The sequence below is a fragment of the Sciurus vulgaris genome, assembly GCF_902686455.1.
Source record: "Sciurus vulgaris genome assembly, chromosome: 17".
Lineage (NCBI taxonomy): Eukaryota > Metazoa > Chordata > Mammalia > Rodentia > Sciuridae > Sciurus > Sciurus vulgaris.
In genome coordinates, this window is record NC_136478.1 from 36,446,888 (window position 1) to 36,473,579 (window position 26,692).

At 35.0% G+C, this 26,692-nt stretch overlaps 1 protein-coding gene across 4 annotated transcripts in view; it reads right to left on the bottom strand.

Moving 5' to 3' along the window:
• PHKB (phosphorylase kinase regulatory subunit beta) overlaps positions 1-26,692 on the bottom strand; it is a 218,620-nt gene that overhangs the window by 191,579 nt on the left and 349 nt on the right. Inside the window, exon 2 of one of the 4 annotated variants that reach the window (XM_079117625.1) lies at positions 24,599-24,710. The exons of the other annotated variants lie outside the window; for them this stretch is intronic. Coding sequence (XP_078973751.1) covers positions 24,599-24,653 — 55 coding nt within the window. The 5' untranslated portion in view covers positions 24,654-24,710. The remainder of the gene's footprint in view (positions 1-24,598; positions 24,711-26,692) is intronic. 4 annotated transcript variants of the gene reach the window in all.

The window sequence follows — 26,692 nt, forward strand, 5'->3', positions numbered from 1 at the left end:
CCTCAGCAAGATTTCTAGGATTAGAGAAGTTGGAAAACTCATCTTATTCACTTTACAATGAATACATGTTAACTTTTAGAGTTAAGTGATTTGAATAAACTATAGATGACTTTAGAAACAAAGTTTAAACTCATTTTCTTTTCTGTTTAATTCCACCATGCACCGAAATTTAAAACAATAAAGAGCATATCCTCAATAGAGGAATAAATTATGACATTTTTGTCAATGAAGTACCTTGAAATGGTTAAGGGAATGCAATAGATATAGCTGCAATATCACAAAAGATTTTCAAAAACTGTGAAAATGTATAAAGTTATAGAATAAGATACATACAGCTTGGTCCTATGTGTTGCAACACTAAGCAATAATAACTCAATGTATAATGTTTGCAAATGTACAGACAATTAAGTACTTTCAAAAGCCTAGAAAGATATATAACAAATGGTTAAAATTGATTACCACTAGGGAGAGGAGTGGGATTTTTACTGCATATATTTTGGTTTAAGTATTATGTAAGAAGATATTTATTGTTACTTGAATAATTTTTAGAAGTAGTAAAAGGAAATCTGAATGCCTAACCACTATACATAATTATACACATGATCCCATTTCAAAGTTCTTACCAAGCTATGAGGTTGTTACCAAACTGAGGCACACAGAAGTTAAAAAACAGCAGTCTAAATTTGAACACAGGGCTCTCTAAAGAGAACTGTTGGAGTATTCTTTTCCTTACATTATACAGCCTCCAAAAAATGCTTTACTGAGAAGAAATAATTCTTGCTTTCATTTTCTGCCTTAAACAATACACTGCTCCAAAATATGTATATATGTATATACTTATATACATACTTCTACTTAATGACTCCTATCTATTATTAGAGTTAATTTGAGCCCTCAAGATTTTAATTGCATGTTCTCTCTGGAAAAGAGTAAGCTGGGTAAGAAACATTTTAAAGTATGAACTGGCAAATATGAATTACACTTTTATAAAAAGGAAGTAAAATTTGCCTATTCAACTTATCCAAATAAGATGTGAAAAGGCCATTCCACCATTCCCATTTTATTTTTAATAAAAAGGTATTAAGTTCTTCCAGTGACCTTTAGAGAAAGAGCATGGCCCATAAAATCTATTTAAGGATATTAAATTTGGTTGATGTTTCACATGTTGACCTTATGAATACCAATCACTCAATTAGTTATTTCATTTTCTCCTCTTATTTATAGTCCAGTAGAGTACCTTTCTATAATATATTATAATTTTGTATGATTTCTGTGACGTCAAAGTCACATTCCAACAATTCAAATATTCCAAAAAGTTTTTAGAACTTCTTTTGAGAAAAAAAAAATTGCATTCAGAAATAGAAAAAAGTTATTTAATGTTCTCAACCATGACTGTTTTATTCACTGTATTAACCTTGGTGCCAATAGGGGCTGTCACACAGTGAGTACTTAACAAATATTTATTGAACAAATAAAACCACCATCCTCTAAAGTCTGAACATTGCCAAAAGTTCCTTAGAATCAGCTGCAATGAATAAGTTGATTAGGCAAGGCAGATGAAGTAAGACTCTCATCAATAGTGTAAACTGTGAACATAAAGTAATTCAACTTATTCTCTTCTATTCAATTCGTTTATCCTATTCTGTTCTTCTATTGCTTATAAAAAGGGATATGAGTGAAATCACAAAAGGAGATGATTAAAAATGATTTGAACAATGGCAGTATCATCTGAACATACACATGTAGTCTTATAAGTGGATTGCTTTATAAGGAATAATACTAATCTGCACATATAAGATTTTGCAAGAGAAACTAAAGGTTATTATTTCATACTTATACTATAGGTGAATAATTTAAATTTCAAACTCTTAAAACTCAAATGATAGTCTTAGTTCACTATTAAATGAATTACATGGAAAAGAAAAGAACTTTACTATAAAGCACACTCTATCTTCATAAGAACTATTTAAATTTATTATGTCTTTTGTTATTATAGTGATAAAACTGTGATGAAGGAATTTTGCTGTGTCCTATTTTATTCAACACTTTCAAGTCATTTGGCACTTTGAAAAAATGGACTGGAACCATTTACATTTATCATTTACACTTTGATGATGCCTATTCTATATTCTTGTCTTGGCAAAATTCAACAGTGCATTAAATATGAATGGTATTATTACTAATTAAAAATTGTCCTGATATCATATTGTAGAGTAATATGATTAGAGGAAGTCTTGAATTTTAATATTTTTTAAAATCACTATAAGCTATGAATTAGCAAAATAGTTTAGGTTCACTTGCACTAGTATAAATTGACCATAAATTAAAATGTTTATAACCGGAAAGTAGAAATACATCTGAAAGACAGTATAAAAGTTCATAGGTTTGTTAACCAAGTTTCTATTGCTATATCAAAATCCTGAGATAATCAATCAATTTAAAAGGAGGAAAGGTTTATTTTGGCTTGCAGTTTCAGAGTATTCAATCAATAGTCACTTGACCCTGTTGCTTTGGGCCTGTGCTGGTACAGGACATAATGGAGGAAGCACACAGCTACGGAGTCCTGTTCACCTTCTGATGGACAGGAAGCAAAGACTAAGGAAGATACCAGTGTCCTAATATCCTCTTCAATGGCACTCTCCCACTGACACTACTTCCTTCCACTAGGCTCCACCTCCCAAAGGTTATACCTCCCAAAAGCACCACAGGCTAGTGACCAAGCCTTTAATACACTGGCCTTTGAAGGAAATTCAAGATTCAAACTATTGGAAAACAAATGCTAGTTAATTTTCATCTCCTCAAAATACACTGAAGTAGAACATAGACCAAACAAAGCAAGGCAGATGGCATTCATCTTTCCTACACTCTACTTCTGTTTAACCTTTAGTCTTCAGAAATGTGTTCCAATGCTGTACTGAAGGCCTGTAAAGGAACTGCCTTTTAGAAAGACCCACCTACCACACAATCATTACCTAATCAAGCTTTCTTTTCTGCAGAACCCAAGTCACCTCTTTTGCAACTACTTTTCACTCTTAAGTGAATAGGATTAATCTAAGGTTCAATCAAGTAAAGAAGAGGTCACCTGACCCACTCCTACCCTGGGCCCTGGAATATCAACAAACTCTTTGAGGAAGACTGTCTTAATACCTAAGAGGCTATGGAAAGAATATGAGTTTTGAAAACAGGAAAAAAAAACTGGGTTACAATCACAGCTGAATCATTTAATAACTTTCAGGACTTGGGGTCTGCCTGAGCTAGGCCTTCTCAACTAAAAAGTGGAGGGAAATTATATAACCTCATGGGGTAGGTGTGAGAGTTAAAATATTTTAAGTAAAACAACTAGCAGGGTACATATTAAATACTAACTGCCCTCCCTTCCCCATCTTAAACTCTGTCATCTCACACACTCGGGACAGGATTGGCCACAAAACAGGAAATCAAGAACTCTTTTTTAAAATAATTTTTTAGTCGTCAATGGATCTTTACTTTACTTACTGATATGTGGTGCTGAGGATTGAACCCAGTGCCTCACACATGCTACACAAGCACTCTACCCACTGAGCTACAACCCCAGCCCAAAAATTCTTGATTAATTAGCTTTGTCAAGTTAACATCAGATTCTTTTGTTCAATGCAAGGATGGATGGCCCATATAGTGATTCCTAAATCAGCAAATTAAACAACTGGTAATTTTTAAGAAAGAGAAAAATATAATTGAGTGGAATAAATATGACTTAAATCTGCCTGGGTTGATGCAGGAGTTATAACCACTTTATTCTCACAGGGAAGTATGACTTAAGTATGGAAGAGGGAGAAACGTTCTACTAAAATATGATCCTGCACTACACAGGAATGATCCTAACAGATCTTCTCGCAAAATTTTATACCCAAAATGAATGATTTCTGAAGCATGACTATTCAGAGTTAACCTTAATTTCACTAACAAGTCACTAACATCCTCCAAACCTAGCTACATCCAACAGTCAACAGAAAAACAGAAAAGCATAAAGAGATGAAGCAATTCAAGACTTTGGGGAGTGAAATCAAATTGCTTATTAATTAGTGTAGAATGACTGAAACATCACATGGTACTCCAAGAACACGTAAAATTTTTATGTTTTAATATATCAGTTAAATTTTTTAAAAATATTAAATAAAAGGTTAAGGAGATGGAAATGTAACTAGTCTGCTGTGACCATTACACACTGTATAATGAAGATATTAAAATGTAAATTAATCTACTTTTTAAAATATACTTTAAAATTAGAGAACTAGAATACTAAAATAGATATCATTTAAGTTCTAATTCATCACACAATACACTATTCAAACTATCTAGTTTGGTTTAAAATGTTTCATGTCTCTTCTATCTATAGCTTGACTCTGCCATATTTTTATGAATATTAGTTTTTTATGCAATATAAAACTATAAGAATGTGACTCTGGGTGAACACTGAAGCTATTAAAATTCTGCTGTACTTTAATTTGCATTATAATTTAGTTATAGGGATTTTATCATAGCAAAAAAAAAAAAGACTAGAGTCACGACAATGAATATTTAAGGTATTCAGCTTATACTACTGCAAACAAAACTACCTCTATAACATAAAACTATAATGAAAATCACTCTTGAACTTGTTAGTGTTTTGTAGCTCATTTGAATACTACTTGCTGCTTCTACTTTTCAAAGAAAATTACCATCTATCCTCATTCTTATGTTTATTATGTAAGATTGGTAAAACTTCTCTTACAGATTTATCTAGGGGAAAAAGTCTTCCCAAACCAGTGTTGACTGGCATGATTTTGTTTTAAATAAGTTGCATGAGATGTAAAAGAGCTAAAAGGAACCCTATCCACACCCACCCAAGAGTCCCTCAAAAGACATTCAAGCAATCAGAATTTCAGTTTCTCAAAGGAACACTTGTGGAAAAAGACACTGGCCTGCGGGGGTTGAAGATCACCTTAACTTCTAGTGCTGACCAATTACACCTCTCAATTCCACTCAATTGGTTAGGCAACACCCTGAACATGGAGGTAAGACACCACATTTCAAAGCAGAGCTCCCAATGGAAAGAGATCACCAAGTGCAATTACTATAATGATGGGAACATGTGATGAAGAGACTGGAAAAGAGATGTCATGTGCAGTCACTTTCAATACATCTGTTGGAGAAGTCAACTTATGTTATCAGGCACAGCAATGGTATAAAAATAGAAGCCCTAAACTGGGTTCAGTTGAGTAAAAGAATGGGAGCCATGTAAATCTAAGTCAGAAATTAAGGCCCGGAGTAGACCAGCAAACCATCAGAAGCAGAAAGCCATAATGGTGAACAGTGGCTGCCAAAATCATCCAAGTTGCATTTAGTAACTGTAGGGTTGCTCAATGGGAAAAGGGATGCAGAAAATGACATATTTATACACAGACTAAGTTCAAGATTGGGGACATGAAGACACTTTAGAGCCTAAGATCTATAGTCTAAATTAAAAGAGAGAGAAGAGATGAGGATATTACAAAGGACTGCTAGTCAACAAGTACATTGTTATACATAGACTTTCACTCCTCAGGGAGCAGGCCAAAAATCAGTAATAAAGGCTTTGCCTGGGAGCTTGTTAGGATTGCATATTCTAAGGTCCTATCCTAGAAGCTGCATTTTAAGGTGATCCAGAATTGATCTCCACTTCAAAGGAGAAGTACTGGAAAACTGCAGGGACACAATAAGCCTGCAGGGGGAAACTTCAGTACCTCAGATCTTCATTGCTAGAGAGGAATATACATAAACTACATGAAAAAAGAAGGGAAGAAAGTATCCCTAACAAACCAAGATACTATTTTCATAGAATCCAATGGCAGCGTGGTAGTAGAAATGACAGAAAAAGAGTTTAGAATCTGCATAATTAAAACGATCCGCGAAGCAAAAGATAAGACAGCAAATGCAGGCAATGCATGGTCATGCCAATAAACAGATAAAAGAGCATATGCAGGAAGCAAAAGAACACTTTAATAAAGAGATAGAGATTCTGGAAAAAAAAAATACTTGAAATGAAAGAAACATAAAACCAAACTAAAATCTCAATGGAAAGCATCATCCACAGAATAGATCTCATGGAAGACAGAATCTAGATGAAGACAAAATATTTAATCTTGAAAATAAAGTTGACCAAACTGATAAGATAGTAAGAAGACATGAACGGAACCTCCAAGAATAATGGGATATCATGAAGACCAAATTTAAGAATTATTGGGATTAAGGAAGGCACAGAGATACAAACCAAGGAAATGAACTACCTGTTCAATGAAATAATATCAGGAAATTTCCCAAACCTGAAAAATGAAATGGAAAATCAAATGCAAGAGGCTTACAGAACACTAGGTGCACAAAATCACAACAGATCCACACCAAGACAAATATAGTGAAAATTTCTCACATACAAGATAAAGATAGGATTTTAAAGATGGCAAGAGAAAAACATCAGATTACATATAAAGGGAAACCAACACGGATATCAGCAGATTTCTCAGCCTAGACTCTAAAAGCAAGAAAGGCCTGGAACAATGTATTTCAAGGTCTGAAAAAACAAAAATGCCAACCACAAATCATATACCCAGCAAAACTAACCTTTGGATTTGACGATGAAATAAAATCTTTCCATGGTAAACAAAAGTTAAAAGAATTTACAAATAGAAAGCCTGCACTACACAACATTCTCAGCAAAATACTTAGTGAGGAGGAAGTGAAAAACAACAGTACAAGGCAGCATTATTATCAAGAACACAAACAATAATAGATGTTGGCGTGGATGTGGGGAAAAAGGCACACTTTCACATTGCTGGTGGAGTTGCAAATTGGTGCAGCCACTCTGGAAAGCAGTGTGTAAAATCCTCAGAAAACTTGGAATGGACCCACCTTTTGACCCAGTTATCCCACTCCTTGGTTTATACTCAAAGGACTTAAAATCAGCATACTACAGTAACAGGGCCACATTAATGTTTATAGCAGCTCAGTTCACAATAGCTAGATTGTGGAAACAACCTAGATGACCTTAAACAGATGAGTGGATAAAGAAACTGTGGTATATATACACAATGGAATACTATTCGGCCATAAAGAAGAATAATGTTATCGCATTTGCAGATAAATGGATGGAATTGTAGAATATCGTGCTAAGTGAAATAAGCCAATCCCAAAAAACCAAAGGCTGAATGTTTTCCCTGATAAGTGCTGATGATATACAATGGGGGGTGGAGTGAGAGAAGAATGGAGGAACTTTATATTATGTAGAAGGACATAAGGAGGTGGGTATGAAAAATGGTGGAATGAGACAGACATTATTACCCTATGTACATGTATGATTACACAAATGGTACCGATCTACATCACGTACAACCATAGAAATGAAATGATGTACCCCATTTGTGTAAAATGAATCAATATGCAGTCTGTAAAAAAAAAAAAAAACAATTAATTTAAAAAAAAAGAACCTTGCATTATTGTACAGACAAATCCAAAGACAAATCACCTCATCAACTCAACTCTGGGCAATCTCAACCAATTCTGTATTTTGCAAAATTTGCCATAAAATCTCCCAGTCTAGACTACAAAACCTAACCATACACTCTCCCCTAACTCTCCTGACAGTCATTAATTAATTGTCATAATACTTTAAAGCAGAAATGAATGTAACTAGCATCTGGTCTAAGCCCCTTGGTTTATGGAAGAAAGTCTCAATTTGCTAAAGAATTCAGAGTTAGGTACAAACAGAATCAACACCAGGAACAAAATTTCTAGACTTCCTATTCACAGGTTTCATATATTATTTAAATTTACATTCATTATTTTGGTCTATTATTCCTGGACAAAGATATTACTTTATGCTAGTATAACTCACCTAAGAACACCACACTTAGTGACAGTTATCAATATGCAACATGTCAGACTCAATATAAACACATAAACAGAATTTCAACTTTTTCAAAAAGATAAAGAAAACTATCCCTATTTGCTGATGATATGATTATATACTTAGAGGAACCAGGAAATTCCACCAGAAAACTCTTAGAACTCATAAGTGAATTCAGTAAAGTAGCGGGATATAAGATCAATGCACATAAATCTAATGCATTTTTATACATAAGTGATGAATCTTTGGAAAGAATAATTAGGAAAACTACCCCATTCACAATAGCCTCGAAAAAAATAAAATACTTGGGAATCAATCTCACAAAAGAGGTGAAAGACCTCTACAATGAGAACTACAGAACAATAAAGAAAGAAATTAAAGAAAACCTTAGAAGATGGAAAGATCTCCCATGTTCTTGGACAGGCAGAATTAATATTGTCAAAATGGCCATACTACCTAAAGTGCTATACAGATTCAATGCAATTCCAATTAAAATCCCAATGACGTACCTTACAGAAATAGAGCAAGCAATTATGAAATTCATCTGGAAGAATAAGAAACCCAGAATAGCTAAAGCAATCCTTAGCAGAAAGAGTGAAGCAGAGGGTATCGCAATACCAGATCTTCAACTCTACTACAAAGTAATAGTAACAAAAATGGCATGGTATTGGTACCAAAATAGAAAGGTAGATCAATGGTACAGAATAGAGGACACGGACACAAACCCAAATAAATACAATTTTCTCATACTAGACAAAGGTTTCAAAAATATGCAATGGAGAAAAGATTGCCTCTTCAACAAATGGTGCTGTGAGAATTGGAAATCCATATGCAACAGAATGAAACTAAACCCATATCTCTCACCATGCACGAAACTGAACTCAAAATGGATTAAGGACCTCGGAATCAGACCAGAGACCCTGCATCTTATAGAAGAAAAAGTAGGTCCAGATCTTCAACTTGTTGGCTTAGGACCAGACTTCCTCAACAGGACTCCCATAGCACAAGAAATAAAAGCAAGAATCAATAACTGGGATAGATTCAAACCAAATAGCTTTCTCTCAGCAAAGGAAACTATCAGCAATGCAAGGAAAGAGCCTACAGAGTGGGAGAAAATCTTTGCAATCATACTTCAGATAGATCACTAATCTCCAGAATCTATAAAGAACTCAAAAAACTCTACACCGAGAATGCAAATAATCCAATCGACAAATGGGCTAAGGAAATGAATAGACACTTCACAGAAGAAGATGTACAAGCAGTCAACAAACATATGGAAAAATGTTCAACATCTTTAGTAATAAGAGAAATGCAAATCAAAACCACCCTAAGATTCCATCTCACCCCAATTAGAATGGCGATTATCAAGAATACGAGCAACAACAGGTGTTGGCGAGGATGTGGGGAGAAAGGTACACTCATACATTGCTGGTGGGGCTGCAAATTAGTGTAGCCACTCTGGAAAGCAGTGTGGAGATTCCTAAGAAAACTTGGAATGGAACCACCATTTGACCCAGCTATTCCACTCCTTGGCCTATACCCAAAGGACTTAAAATCAGCATACTACAGAGATACAGCCACATCAATGTTCATAGCTGCTCAATTCACAATAGCCAGATTGTGGAACCAACCTAGATGTCCTTCAATTGATGAATGGATAAAGAAACAGTGGTATATACATACAATGGAATATTACTCAACCATAAAGAATGATAAAATTATGGTATTTGGAGGCAAATGGATGAAATTGGAGAATATCATGCTAAGTGAGATAAGCCAATCTCAAAAAACCAAAGGACGAATGATATCGCTAATAAGTGGAGGATGACACATAATGGGGGGTGGGAGGGGTTAGTGTTAGGGTTAGAGTTAGGGTTAGGGAGGGGGGCAAGAATGGAGGAATGGAGGACTGTATAGGGGGAAAAGAGGGGTGGGAGGAGTGGGGGGAAGGGAAAAATAACAGAATGAATCAAACAACATTACCCTATGTAAATTTATGATTATACAAATGGTATGCCTTTACCCCATGTACAAAGAGAGAAACAACATGTATCCCATTAGTTTACAATAAAAAAAGATAAAGAATAACATTAATAGCACTAATTCCATCATCATAATAAAGAAAAACTAAAGTTATTTGAGCACTTACCATATACAAAGTATGTGTGAGAATTTTATATTCATGATTTCATTTAATTCTCATAATAATCCTATCCAATAGATACTACTTTTATCCCCATTTTTAAAAAAGATTTAAAAATCCAAGGTTTGGTCATTTATCTGAGGTTACACTGCAAGCAAGTGAAAGTAGTAAGACTTAAACATTGAAATGTGTTTTGTTTTAGTAATGTAAAAGAAATATATAGTCGTTATTTTAGGTTTTCTCCTGAAAGTTTCATTTCTTATTTTGAAAAGAATACATATTCACAGCAATATGTAATCCATTTCCAAGGGAACATTTAAATCATAAATATTGCTCTAAATGACAATTTTTCTCCAAAATACTAAGGGGTGTTCTAAGCAATTTTGGTATTGATCATTGTGTTCTGTCCATGTCAGGTAAATGAGCTTTTCAGTTTTCACATTACTTGATACACCTACGCATTCACATAGGTTTCAGTTCCTTTTATTTACATTCCAATAACTATTAGCTTAAGAATGCACAAGAAAAGCTCTCTTTTTAAAGTATAATACATAATAATTACTAAACTCTAATTTGAAGAGTTTTAACATGAAAACTACTCTGTTAGTGCATTATTTAGCATTGTTTCAGACATTCCCAAAATAAATTTTATATCCACATTTTATTTTGGAAAAATTTGAACTTACTCTACATGGCAAGATTTAGGATGCTAATTTTTTCCCACCTCATTTACAAGTATATAATATCACTTTTCCATTATCAGATTCCTGATAATTTTAATGCCAAATTCTTTGATATCTAAGGTAACGTCTATGGAATAGACAAGGCCTATTAAATAGTACTGACCTTCTCTATGTGAAAAAATAAACATGCTACCCATGACTTACACTTTGATAACAATGTGGATGAATAATCTATGTGATTTCTTTGATTCTCCCTGCAGGGAAAGCAAAACTCAGTACATGGTGACTATTTAAGATTTTTAAGCAAGGCGCAAAAGTCAACAAAGCCAAGCAATTTGGCCATGGAGATGTTGTGAACAGTTTAAAAGAGAGGTCAAGAGTGCTTTCACCAAGTCATAAAGTTATTATACACTTTGGTCACTATTTTGCTTAATGCCTTTGTTTCTTGATCCTTAATTCTGAACCTTTTTCTTCAAATGGAAGAAATATTTTTTTCACTATGAATATGTTCTTATTCAAAAACTTCAGGAAAATAAATTCACCATATAAAAAATTAAAATTATAAGACAACATAGGAAGAAATTTCATTCTGCACAAGCTGTATTAATTCATATAGCATGATTCCTTAATTCATTCAACTTTCATTCTTATTCATCTTTGTGTCCTGCACCAAGCCTTGTATCAGGCACTATTAACACAAAGCTGCAACAGATCTAGAACCTGACCTGAAGGATTTCATGGCATAGTAAGGGAGAGAAATATATAGTTATCCACTAGCAATGCAGTGACTTCCAAGGTAAAAGGAACATGTATGCAGTGTCATGGGAACTGGTAGAGCAATTAATTGAAACCTAAGATGCAGAGAAGGAGGCTGTCAGAAAATATGTAAAAACAAGAGATCACTGGAGCAGAATAACAGATTATGGAGTGCACTAAATTTACAGAGAACGGCTATTTAATACAGAAGGAACCTCATGATCAAGATGCAGAAGCCAGGAAAAGTCATCTGGGAGCTGCAGGCAGATTAATAATGCTGCAGTAGAGCTCTAAGTAGGGGAGGAAGCTTGATGCTAAATAGCAGATTTTAGGTGTGCATTTTATCCTTTAGATAATGGAGAGCCTATGGGGTGTCATATGATCTGAACTTTAGAAAGATTAAGTCTGTAGTAGTAAAGGAATGCCAGAAAGGTGGTGAGCCCTAGGCACAAGCGTCCAGTTTTGGTCAATATAATCATTTTTGGCCCTAATTTAAGACAAAAACCACAGGGATGCAGAAGGGAGGAAACAGTGAGGAAACATTTTTAAATGTAGAATAAAAAGATAGGAAAGGCTTAAGTTTGGTCTAGACTTAGGTGAAAATGTCAATATCATGCAGGGAAATACAGTAGGAGGAGAAGTTCACTGATAAATTCTAATCCTCAGTTTTTTATTCCTTCAAATTATAATAATTAACTTTGCATTCGGATAGGATTTTTTTAAACCTTGCGGTCACTGAGCAGATGATTATCAGCAAAGCTACAAGTCTACTGAGAACTGGGATTAAGTGGGTATAACACATTAATTGGACTTCATTGTGCATTTCAATGAAAACAAGGTAACATAACCAAACAAGAGGATCTGTGAACTGATATAAACAACAGATAAAAACTCATATAAAAAGATTCTATAAAGCAAACAAAGATTTATTCCACAAATATATAAATTAAGAAAATAAGCTGTTTTAAAAATATGCCTATATTAAAAATATTTAGCATGGAAACTTCCTTGTTATCAGCAGACCACTGAAAAGCTGTTTAATACAAATGAGAATTAAATTAACACACATATATAAGCTGTATTTTTACAGGTTTTTTTTTAAATTTAATTTTAATTTTTTCCATTTGAATGGAAAAATTTCCATCCAAGCAGGATAAACATAATAGAAATGATTAATGTTCTTTATCAATGCTTACCACAATATCAAATAAAATTATGTTTGGATAAGATTTTTTAGATAACTCCTTAAAATACAATCCAGTTTTAAATGTTATTTGAAAACATGAAAGTTTGCTGAGTTCAAAGAAAGGCCAGCCAGAGGAACAAGGCTCTATTTCCTACATGTAGTGAAGTCTCAGGATGCACAGTGCATTTTCTCCAGAGTTCCAAGTTTCTCACTACATATTTCTAGATGAGGCCACTTAATCAAAAATTTAGCACCAAACTAGTCAGAATCTAACAGTGAATCATTTGGCCACAGGAAGCTCTGCTGTTCAAAACGTTTAAAACATATTGTTTTTGCTTAAGAAAGGAGATAGTAAGATCACCTACATTAGATACCAAAGATCGGATTAACTACTGGAAGAAAATAAAAATGTAATAAGAATACAAGAGAAAAGCAAACACGTAGAGACTAACAGAGATAGAATATTACTTGAAATGTGTCATAATTTCCAACTTCAAAATATATCAGTAAATACTTATACTACAACACAGACTGGGTATGATGATACAGGTCTGTAATCCCAGTTACTCAGGAAGTGAGGCAGAGAATTGAAAGTTCTAAGGCAACCTAGGCAATTTGCAAGACTGTCTCAAAAACTAAACAAATGGGGCTGGGGTAGAGCAATCGCCAGGCCTTGGGCTCAATTCCATTACATCAAAAAAAAAAATCAAAGGTCACAGTAAATTTAGAGGTTTAGTCTCTTTCCCTTCATTTTTGAAGAGTTAGAATTGCACAAGTGCCACTTATTTACACAGAGGAAAATTCATAAAGGAAACACAGAAGGTAGAGGAAAAAATAAAAAGATGAGAATAAGATCATCCTAAATCAGATAACATTAAAAATTTAGATGTGAGTTACAAAAAATTGCCCTCTAAGCTCAAAACCCTGAGGAGAAAACAGTTCCCCATGTGAGGCCATGAGAAGCCAACTTCGTTCTTTTTGACATACTGATGATTTAATTACACAAATCAATTATCAATTATTTACAACCAAACTAAAAGTTCACATAACTACATTAAAAAAAATTAAACATACAGAAAATTCTCTACTAATTCAACTGCTGGAAGAAAACAAATGTTATAAGTATATAAGTAAAGCACCTAATGAGAGTATATTTTCAAAATATACCAGGAAACTAAAATGTATATGATAAAGGACAATCTAAATCTCAACTGTCCAACCCCAGAATCTGTGCCTCTTTCCCAGTTTCCATTCACATCTTTACCAGTAAGACTTGATCTATAATCCAAATAATGGCATGAATATTCATTTCCTTGACCAGGGTCTAAATATTTGCAAACTTCAGTTATGAGTCATTAAAATTTGACTTCCTTCCTCCCCCTTCACTCTATCCCTCTTCTTTCTTTCCTTTTTTTTTTTTTTGGTGGTGGGAGGGTGCTGAGAATTGACTCTAGGCCTCATGCTTCCTGGGTAACCTCTGAATCACTGAAACACAATCCCAGCCCAAACACTTGATTTTTAAAATGGTCAGAAAGGAGAATAATATAAATGGCATGAGGTTCCTGAAAACAGAGTGAAACAAAAGCTTTTAAAAATTTTATATGTAAAAATCCTTAATAAAATAGTTGCAAAATGAATTCAACAGCATATTATAAAGATAATATAGCATGATCAAGGCTTCATTCCAGGGATGTGAAGATGGTTCCACATACAAAAGTAATAAATACACTATAGCACATACTAGAATCATGGATAAAAGTCATGTGATCATATCAATAGACAAGTAAAAAGTCTTGATAAAATTTAACATCTCTTCATAATAAAAGTTCTGAATAAATTAGGCCTTGATGTATCATGCTTCAACATAATAAAAGGCATATATTACAAAACCACAGTCAATACCATATTGAATGGGGAAAGACTGAAAACATTTCCTCTAAGATCAGGTGCACATTCTCACTGCTCTCATAATGCAGTAATAGAAATTTTAGCCAGAGTAATTAGGCAAGAGAAAGAAGTAACAGGCATACAAATGGAAAAGAAGAAAGTTGGTCTGGGGATGTAGTTCAGTGGTACAGTGCTTGTGTGGCATGCATGAGGGCCCTGGGTTCAATCACCTGCACTGCAAAAAAAAAAAAAAAAAAAAAAAAAGAGCAAGTCAAATTATCCCTCTATACATGGAGAAACCTAAAACATTCAACTAGAAGACTCTTAGAACTGGGCTGAGAATATGGCTCAGTGGTGGAGCGCTTGCCTAGCACTCATCAGACACCAGGTTCAATCCTCAGCACCACATACAAAGAAAAAAACTAAATAAAATAAAGTCATTGTAAAAAAAAAAAAATTCAATTTAAAAAAAAGGCTCTTAGAACTGATAAATTTTGTGAAGTGGCAAGATACAAAATCAGCATATGAAAATCAGTAGCTTTTCTATATACAGCAATCTAATTTACAACAGCCACTTAAAAAAATAAAATACCTAGAAATAAAGGATGTGAAAAAAATCTCTAAAATGAGAATTACAAAATGCTGAAGAAAGAAACTGAAGAAGATACAAAAAGGTGGAAAGATCTCCCATGTTCATCGATTGACAGAATTAATATTGCTAAAATGGTCATACTACCAAAAGCGATCCATAGATTGAATGCATTCTCCATCAAAAAACAATGACATTCCTCACAGAACTAGAAAAAAACTTCTAAAATTTGCATGTAAACAAAAGGTCCCAAAGAGCCAAAACTATCACGAGCAAAAAGAGTAAAGCTGAAGGCATCACAATATAAAGGTTTCAAGACATACTACAGAACCACAGTTACCACAACAACTTGGTGTTGACACAAAAAGAGATACACAGACCAAAAGAACAGAATAGAGGTACCAGAAATAAATCCCTGTATCTTCCAGCAATGAATTCTCCTTGAAAAATGGGATGACATTAAGTTTAAAAGCTTCTGCACAGCAAAAGAAACAATTAAATGTATGAAAAGAGAGGCTACTGAAGGAGAGATAATTTTTGCCAGCTACTGTTCTGAAAGAGGATAAAAAATCAGAATACATAAAAAACTCAAAAAAATTCACACCAAAATAAAACCCCCAAATAACTCAATTAATAAATGTGCAAATAGAAAAGAAACAGGCAATTCTCCAGAGAATATCCAACATTTACACGACACAATGTCCAGCATCTTTAGTAATCTGGAATCTACATTCAGATTTCATCTCACTCCACTTAGAATTATCAGTACAAATAATAATAAATGCTGGTAAGAATGCAAGAAAAAAGGAATCCTTATACACCATTAGTGAAACTGTAAGTTACTTCAATCACTGTGTAAATCAGTGCTGGGAGGCATTCATGGCCTGCAAAAAAAAAAAAACCAAACTTGGTTGAACTATTAGGGAAATTTGGCTTCAGGAACTCACAATTATGGAAAATTGTTCAATATTGCCTGAAGAATGTGGTTGCCCTATGGATTGGTTCACCACTGGAGTTTGAATGCAGGCTCCAGATATGCAAATAACCTGCTAGAGCCAAGGCTTGCTTAACTCCACCCCATCCTGTTTCTCAAAGAAGAAGCTCCTAACAGGTCCCCCTTTGATCTGTACGGCTATAAATAAATGAAACCTGAGCTCCATTTTTTGTTAGAGCCAGTCCCTTACCGACTGCTCAATTGGTCATGCCCCTGCTTCAAAAGATAATTCTATCTCCTGTCTTCCTTTATGATAAACAAATTTCATAGCTATTATTTCGCAGCCAGCCCATTCCTTCTATAGGAACCCTTACCCTCAACCACGCGGAAAGTGCAGCAAGAAATCAGTATAGAAGTTGATCAAAAAAACTAGGTTTGAAATCACTATATGACCCAGCTCTATCACTCTTAGGTACTTATCCAGAGGAACTAATGTTAGCATTTACAGAAATGCATGCATACCCATGTAGCAAAAGCCAAGTTATGGAACCAGTCTAGGTGTCCACCTATAGAAGAAATCAGCCAGTCTCAGAAAGTCAAGGGTTTTATGTTTTCTCTCATATGTCAGAGCTAGAGGGGAAAAAATGAGAGAAAAAGGTCTGTCACAAAAATATATGGGACAACAATAAAGTAGAGGAAAGAGATCAGAGAGAGAAGGGAGATGAGGCTAAAGGGAAGAACTGGTGAATGAAACTGACCAAATTACGTTGTGTGCAGGAGCCAGTATATCACAATGATTCCTAATATTCTGTATAATTAAAATATACCAATAAAAATTTTAAAAAATATAATATGGATGGGGTAACTGCAATTATAGAAAAATAACTAAGATTTTACCGAAAACTTTCCTATGTTAAATGGGCTGCATTCTAAAAGTCATGTTATAAATGGCAAATAGGGTTGTGTGCATAACCACTGTCACATTTTCTGAACCCAGACTAATGAAACACTGTCAATATATCTGCACCTTCATTATGCCATTCAACAAGGATGGCTGAGTATTGCCATAAGCCAGCATTGCACTATTAGGTGTTAAGCATAGATACACTTAAGAAATGGTTTTTGTCATAAAGCTGCTCCCTGCCTTCTCACCACATTCTAATCCATTTTTTACACAGAAGCCAGAGAATTTTCACAAAATATTAATCAGATCATTCAACTCCATTATTTGATTTCTTCAATGCCATTTTCTTCCACTTATAATAAAATCCAAATATCTTCAAGGTTCCCAAGGCCCTGTTCTTTGTGGTCCCTGCTCTCTTATCCATTTTTGCCCACAATAGTTAGGTTTAGCCTCAACATCCTAGCCTAAAACACTTATCTCCTCTTCTCCCTTCACTCATATTTCCTCCTTCAGCTGAAATGTCATTTGCAGAGAGGCCTTCCTTGAAGTTTCCAATCTAATCCTGCAAGAAATAGGAAGCTGATGAGTGGAAGTAACAGGGTCAATTCTTCATTTTAGAAAAAAACAGGAAGCAACTTGTAGAATGTGTTAATTAGGGAGGGGGTTCAGTGGGAGGTAATGATATAGGCAGGAAACAACTAGAGGAATCCTGGGCAAAGAGAGACTGCATGTGTACAAAAATAACAGTCTTTCATGGAGCACGATGATTGACTGGAAGTACTGGGGTGCACTTCTTTCCACAAAGAAGACCAAAACAAATGAACAACTACTATTCCCCTGGAGGGTTTAGAGGTGGAGTGCCAGAGTTCCATAGGGATATCCTGGAGACTTCGAGGAGCAGGGAGACTCACACTGTCCTTACAAACAAAACTAAATACATCTCATCTCTCCAGGTGAGAGGGAATCAAGAGGGAATTTGTACTGTGGGGCAAGGGTAAGCAGGAGGCCCTGAGCAACCCTACTAATGTGAGGGAAATCTTGAAGCATTTGCTGTTGAAGAAGCCTGCTGCCTTCACAGGCCAAGACCAGTCTGGGGAACTGCCTGGGAACACACAACCCAGCCCATGTTGTGCCACTTAGGTTCCTGCTGCACAACTGAATCTTTAAAGCAAGCCCATCCCATGGTCAGATAAAGCAGTAGCACAGCTATTCCAAACCACTCAGCTGTCAAAGCCCTCCTGATCTTGCAAACCAACCCAGTGGCTGCACCAACCCACTAGTAACCACAATGAGGATGTCAAATAGTCCCACCCACCCTACTATGGACACTAGAGGTTGCCTGGGGGCCCCCTCCACCCTATGCAACTAGCCCTGAGAATCAGCCAGGTAGCCCCACAAAACAGTCTTGTGTCTCCACTTGCACATGTATGCTTGGTCTCAGGAAACAGCCTGGCAAGTAATCTACCCTGAGTAACTTCACCTACCATTGCCTCAGAACACAGCCAGGTACCCTCCTGCAGCCATAAAAAGAAATAAAATCTCATCAATTGTAGTAACATGGGTGGATCTGGAGGACATTATGTGAGGCACAGAGAGATACTGCATGTTCTCACCATATGCAGAAGCTTTAAAAAAGATGATTTCATAGAAAAAGGAAAAAAAAATAGTGGTCCCTAGAGGCTACAAAGAGTAGAGGGTAGAAAGGCTAGATGGAGATAAATATAGTTAGATAGGAGAAATAAGTTCTAATGTTCTACAGCACAATAGGGTGACTATAGTTCATAACAATTTATATTTTACAGAGAGATAAGATGTATAGTATTTTCAAATTACAATGAGTTTATGAGGATATAACACCATCATAAATTGAGGAGCACCTGTATTGTAAACTGTCTATGACATCTAAGAAGGTCTAATAACCCTAGCTAATCTGAAATGAATGAGAAAACAGTGAACATCACCAAGATAAAGTAGTAATCACTGCCATTTATTTATGGAGTACTGGGCATGATGAAAGATAAAGAGAGGGAAGGCAGGAGTGCTTAGAAGCAGAGGCTCTTCCAGAATTTGTCTCCTAACTCTTCTACTCATGTTAAGGGAGCTACATTACTCACTCCTCCATGTGGTGATTTTTTTTTTTTTTCCAAAAGAGGACAGTTATATTACCTACAGCACAGAATTGTTGTGAGACTTAAGTGCAAAATACTTAAAATGCTACTTGTCACATATTAAGTACTCAATAAATATTAACTGCTTAAATGATTGTTTAAATGTTGATAACAGCTGTTATCAACACAATAATCAGTATTGCTATTGTTAGTAGGAGTAGCATTACCACCAGGTACTTCATAGACATTTTTCATCTTCAAAGAATTATGTGTATATCTGCAATGTATAATGAGGAAAATTAGGTGCAAAAGCAGTTTACACTTTTTTCTATGTATCAGTATTGGTACTTGAGCCCTATGGTCTAAAGTCTACCTATTAATCAGATCATGATGAAGCCAGAATTGGGAACAGGTAGTTAGTGTAGAAATAGGGGATCGGGTCAAATCGAGGAAATGGAGGCCATAAAATCATCTGCCTCTGGAAGTTGGAGACTGCCCCTGGAAGAATGAATGTCAAGGATCTCCGGAGCCCATTGATTACCAAATTTACCTGCCTTTATCAAGGACTGCAAGCCAGGAGCTGCTAATTAATGCCCCCTGGGCCCTTGCCTGCCTGAATCACCCTGGCCCTCCCCCTGCCCATGGTTTCTCACTTAATGCAAAACCAGGCCTAGTCACGTAGGCAGGAAGGAGAGATAAGGGGGGAGAGAACTGGAGAACAAAAGAGAATTTAACCTATAAAAGATGTAGGGTGCGCTCACTTCTTGGGACTTTTGAACATCAGCCATGGCCCCCTTCTCCCTGCCGGGAGAAGTCTGTATTATTAGCTTTAAATAAAACCTGCTTAATATGCTTGCCTTGGCGTGCTTCTCTAGTGTTCAATCTTCAACATTAGAAGGAGCAGAACTCGTCACCAGTAAACGGCGGTATCAATGACACTGTCTCTTATAAAGGACAGTAGGAACTCAGGCATAATAGGAACTTCTGATTTACTGAACATTTATTATGTTTCAAGAACTCTTCTGTGAACAAAAATGATGAAGTCTCTGCTCTGATACAGCTTTCAGTGGATGGAGATGGACAGAAAAGTTAAGAAAGAAAAAAATATCGAATAGCAAGAAGTATACTGCAGAGATAATGCCTAGACATCGCTTAGATTGGGTGGATAGGGAAAAAAAACCTTTCTGAGAAACTAAAAAACAAACAGAAGGAATAAGTTACCCAAATGGCAGAAGAGAAAACTTACCAGACAGAGGAAACACCTACTACAATGAGCTAAAAGGAAAAAGAGATTGTCAATTAAGGATCCAAAGCAAGCTAGCATGGCTGAGAAGCAGCTGAGGTGGAGAGAATTAGGTAAGAGCTAGGTCACTTGGGATCTGACATCTCAGGGAAGAGATAATGGACTTTGTGCTAAGGTAAGACTTTAAACATGATCTGCCTTACATTTTTAAGAACCTTCTTATGGCTGGGTTTAAGAATAGATTGTAATGAGGCAAGAATATGGAGATAGGAAAACAAGATATTTTAGTGGTATAGACCAGACATGAGAATAGCCTGGACTAGGAAGGTTGGAGAAAATGGAAAGATTTGGTATACATTTTAGAGATGGAGTGAAAAGATTTACATATGAACTGAACAAAATCAGGTGGAAAAAAGAGAGAAATAATTTTTACATATTTATCTTGAGCAGCTGGAAAAATAATGGTTTAGTTTATCAAGATGGAAAATATTTAATAAGAAACACGGTTGGCAAAAGAATAGAAAATGAAGAGTTCTGTTCTAGTCAGGTTATATTTGAGATACTCAGCATATGCCCATTTGGGCATCTGGATCTGAATCAGGAATTCTGGAGAGTTCTCTTTCTCTGATTTCACAGAAGACTGAAGAAAAAAACCAAAAGAGGAAGTAGCTTTTAGAATGCACAATTTGAGTATTTGGTAACAATCTACAACAGTGAGGCCGTTGTGCTCTTCATGAAACCATTTCACTTATGAAATCTGAAGTATCATCTTTGCTGAGCATAATGACATAGAAAGAGTAAGCTTTAAGGTCAATGAGATTCATGCCAAGGGAGTTAAGTGATATCATACGGCTTCCATTTCCTAAATCTTATAAGATTACAGGGCAAGGACTAGTAAGAAGAAATCAGAGCTCCCCGTAGGATAAAATTTATAAGTACTTCTGAAAATTCCACCCTACATAAGGGGAGCTCATTGCATACCCCATATAGGACAAAAATACCTTCTGACTATATATAAAATAACAACTGCTCTACTTGCTATCTAATAGGAGTTTCTATAGAAACTGTCAGAAACAATATTTTTAGAGTCATAATGATTAACAAAAATGAGATGGATTCAGAATATAATAGAATGATCCATTAAATAACAGCTCTTTCAATATTAGATTCTGGGTAATCTGATTCAAGCTAATTATAATTTAGCAAGACATATTTTCTTAATCAAATGGCTATTTTAAGAGTAGATATCAAAATGAGAGATAAGTAACCATGTCTATGAGTAAGTCCTTACTCTTCAGGCAACAAAAACAATATTGTAAAAGAGACATATTTTCAGGAAAGAAAAAAACTAACATGCAATGAGCAGCTACTAAATATAACACGCTTTATATTAAATATCTTCTTTAATCTTCACAATAATCTCTCCAGGTACATTTTATTATCCTCCTTTTTATAGAGAAGTAAACTGAGTCTCCAAAGATTTAAAGTAACTTCCTCAAGATCAAACAGGTGGCAAACAGCAGAGCCAGAAACCACCGGCTCTTTCATTAGGACTTCATTAGAGGGCTATAACCCATAGGATACCAGAAGTCTCAAACCTATGTTTTCAACACATAAGAATCTTTCTGATTAGATGACTATCAAATTAGGCTGAAAACAGGGTATATAAATAGCTAAAACAGTATCAGACGACCTTTAAAATAAAAACTTGGGTTTTGCTCAGAATATACAATAAAACTTTGGTAGATACTAATAAATTCATCAAGTCAAATTAGTAAAATAAAACTAATCAAACAACCTAAAGAGTAAAAAGGAAAAAATAAGTCACATTAAATCTCAGAAAGCCAAGATACAGAAAAGGTGACTATTTATTTACAAAGGAATAATTTCTTAAATTAGTTTATCATAAATGACTAAAGAAAAAAAATACCAAGTCACTTCTTTTCTCATCAGACTATGGTATAACCATTATTCCAAACAACTGATCTGTAAATTAAAGGTGATTGCTACAGCTGACCAATTCAGCTAAACTAATATACTTTATACTATAGCTGTCACTGGAGAAATGGAAGCAATCTGAGGTACTGGACACCACATTCCTTCTCTAATATTTAATAACTTTTGGCTGTTGCATTTCTTTATGAATTCATTATCTTATACATTTTATTCAAAGATGCTTTACTTTTCCCCCAAGGTTCCTTAAAGAAAAACCTGGATATCAAGATATCTCTTTCATTTTAAGCAGTCAAAACAAATTACATTCAACCACTATACATACTGACACATTAGTAGTCAGAACATAACTCGTATGTGTGCACATAGAAATAAAAATGTGGGACTCACACTAAATTCAATAGAGTAGGAACAAAGAAAAAGTAAAAAGGAGAAACATATCCAGGAAGAATAAGGAGGGTTATAATATATAAAATAATCAGCTATGTTAGAAAATAATTTTCCAAAATCATGATTCTAACTTTCATTTTTGCCAATTTTGTATAGTTTCTAGTTAAAAGTACCAGTAAAAAGCTCAGCCATGAACTCAGAACATACGTTAAAATGCTTATTAGATGAAAACATACAACAGTCTCCTATGATTAGGTACTACAATAGGTGAAAGCAAATCATTTCCAATATAAATGCAGAATTTCTAAATTAGTAAATAAATTATATATCCAAACCACTTTATATAATTATTAGTTTAACAGATAAAAGTTTTAAGTATTTCTTTATAGTCTTACTATTTTAATGATTCTTTAGCATGGATTATAAAACTAAAATTTGCTATTTTTTATTTTGTTTCCTGGTGCATTCTATTTAAATTTCATAAGACGGTACTGGAAAAGCTTCCTGTATATTGCCTCCAAACACTCTATGTAATGTTGAAGCATAATTCTTTAGTTTTGAAATTATCAGGACTATTGCTGTATAAAAGCATATCTTTAGCATTTTAATTCCCCCTTACTGCTGAATGACTTTGCTAATGTTGAAAACCTAACTCTTAGTAGGAAAGTCAAGATGGAAAACAGCCTGGTGCTTAAAAAGAAAACAGCATTCAGAGATACAAGTCCTCCTGTTCAAAGATAAAGTCAGAAATCAATTAACATTGTAACAATACTTAGTCATTTAGCAGATGACAACTAGGGACAAGGATCATCTTTGTTCCTTAAGTATAAAGCTTTGTTTTCTCCTGATTGATTTATCTGTATTTCCACATTGTCCTCCTTCCTAAAAAAGGACATAAATATAAATGAAAGCAAACTGCTTCTGAATGTCTATGGTAAAGTCAAAAACAAAGTGCTTTCAATCTTTTCTGGGGCTTCCTCTCATATTTACCTGTTAATGAGTACTAAGGTTTGAACATTCTGCTCAAGACTCTTTAGAAACAAAGCAGTCTCTTGCCAAAGGCTTCTCCCAGAGTGTTCTAATCTGTTACAGGTTTTAAATGGTCCAAGATGAATCACAAACTACAGAAAAGGGACTTAAAGACTTCAGTCTTCATTTCAGCTATGTGGCCACTTAAAACCCTTTACTTCTTCAGTAAAGCAACACTATGTCCAAAGGACTAGGCTCCTAATGAGAATCCATACATGTTCACTCCTGGGACCAAAAATTACTTTGCAATTGTTTTCAAAATCCTATGCACTCATCTGAAAAGCTGATTCCACAGTTTTCAACCAAATCTCAAAGGTGAACATCAGCATAACAGTCTAAGAAGCCACTGTACCAACAACTCCTCTAACTCTGACACCAAGAAACCATGGGATGGAGTGCAAAGCACATAGCTCTAAAACACAATAATCTCAGAACAAATCACTTTCTGTCTGTGAAAAGATCTGTGTAATAAAAATAGGGAGTTGATAACAAATAGATACATGGGACGAATAGATACATGAGATGTTGATCCAAAACTTCTGATTTATGAAAGTTGTTTCCATTATGTAAGAAGACAAAAAGTCATTTAAGAAGCTAAACTATGTACCCATTTGACTATTGAGGTTCCTAGGCACTAAGAAACTGCCTTTAGACAATGAGCTTGTCAAGTATTATGGCAGAGCTTCCACTCTGCCCTCCTCCAGTCCCACACCACAAAACCACAACAGGCCACATTCAAAATACAATGCTAACATGAGCCCAACCCTAGCTGAAATGCTTAGGTTCGGGCCCACCAAAGAGGAAATAAAGTCAAAATGATATATGGTTACATTAACCTTCAGAAACAAAAGTATTTAAAATTACCAAGTGACCCTTTGGGGGGTCTACACACTTACCAGACCTTAAGAAAGCTGGTGGAGAAGAGACGACTGCACCAGGTGAGTTGGCCATTTCAAATTGTTGACTCTAATCATAAGCGTCGCAGGCTAAACTACAGCAATTTTAAAACTGTTTAGTGAAGGTTAGAAGCAATCAGCATTAGATTAATTGAAAGCAGTGTGAGCAGTTATTAACAAGATGCAGTGCACGACAAAAGGCAATAATTGAGGATCATTATATAATTTTATTTTCTCTTTTATGACTTGAAAATTTGATTTCTTCTGTTTGATAAATTACGTTTGCTTATAAGGATGAGGCAGGAAAAATAATATTCACTTATAACACATTACATAAGGGTAGCATGCTTTATTGTGCAGTGAAGTAATTATGCTATTATGTAACAATGCTTAGAACTCTGCAGAGCAGTGTATACCAGTGGCAGGTTAGTTCAAGTTTCAAACAATACTGTTTATATGTTCTTATGAAAGTCACAATCAAGTTGATTGTTTTTAACAACATAAGAAGTGATTCACTCAAGAAGTTTTATCATCTATACTTCATATAGTCAGAAGAATCTGATACCCAAAACAGCTAATTTGGAGAACTAGCTTCAATTTTTTTCTCTTTAATTGCAATGATGTAAATGTATAGGAACATCCAACATTAATACTACCCACTTAACTACTTTCTACATTTAACTGGATGTAAGTAACTGCATTCAACAAGTGGCATGAAACAAACTTTTTTCTCATTTAAGAAAAGAAAAATAAGGTCGTCAAAGCTTATTGTTATGACATGCATTTAAGAGAAAACAAAGTAAAGACTAAGGAAGAAAATAAACTCTATGTGCTTATTAAAAGAAAAGGAGAAATGCTGCAAAAATAAATGTTGGGGGCAGTGCTCAGTTCCCTGTAAGAAAACTCTGATTATTCTTTGTCCAGACATAACCAATCCAATAATACTTTTTATAGCCTAGATAGCCACACTGTTAATAGCCAACTCAGTATTTCTATATGACATGAAAAAGAACTTAAGGAAACAGGAAAAACAAAAATACATTCGACTATTTCAAGTAACTGTACTAACTCTAAAATGTACTGAGGACTCCTTTTTAAAAAAATTCTCATGCCTTCTGAATTTTACTATAACCCTAAGTAAATAAACACACAACTTTAACATTTAAAAACAAAATTAAATTGGCAACAAAGATGGTTTATGAAATAAAACACTTTCTACATATTTTAAAGAAAAAAAAATGTCAGGGTGCATAACAGATAGCTAAGAACTCCATAAATGAGCAAAGTCCAGAACATAATGGGGGCATATTAATGAATGGGATAAAACCAAACAAAAAACCCTGCTTAATATTAATGCAAATGCAGATTTAATTTAATTTTCCCAGGCAATGTCCTTCACATCCCCCAATAATGATACACAGTTTCTCAATGTTTTAAAACAAAGTCCTTAGTTGAAGACTTGCCATTCCCAACTCTTCAGGTTCAAGGGCACATTTTTTGATCAAGATTATATCCAGTGAGGAATTTGGGAAGTTTCAATCTCAGATCTTGGAGAAGTAATCAGCCACAAGTGCTAATTTAAAGTCGTGACTTAGCAGTTTGAACAAGTCAGTTCAGGACACTTGCAATGTTGGCATCCTCTTACTTCTACAGCCATGGGCTTGGGAACCATGAGAGAAAACTACAAGTCCTAAGGCCACTTGTCCAGGGAAGGAGCTCACTTCATTCTGGGCCCTAAGTATGCTCAATATGACTTACTTTGTGGCCCCAGCCACCGTCTCCACATAGATAACTGCCACACAGATAACTGGTTACAGTTCAAACTAATGGGAATAGAAGAGTGATGTACGAAATAAGGCAACGAGCAGTCGCCGGGTTTCTAGGGTCAGACCGTAGTCATATCTAAAATTGAAGCTGACTTCTACGGATGGAATACACATAGGGAAAACACAGTCCCTTTTCCAGTTGTGTCGCCGCCTGATTTCTAGGGGAAAGACTCCATGAGAAGTAGGGTTATCAGTCACTTTCTCACGGAATAGATTGGGGGAGACACACACACACAGAGACGGGAGTTTGGGACCGTCCCATAAATAT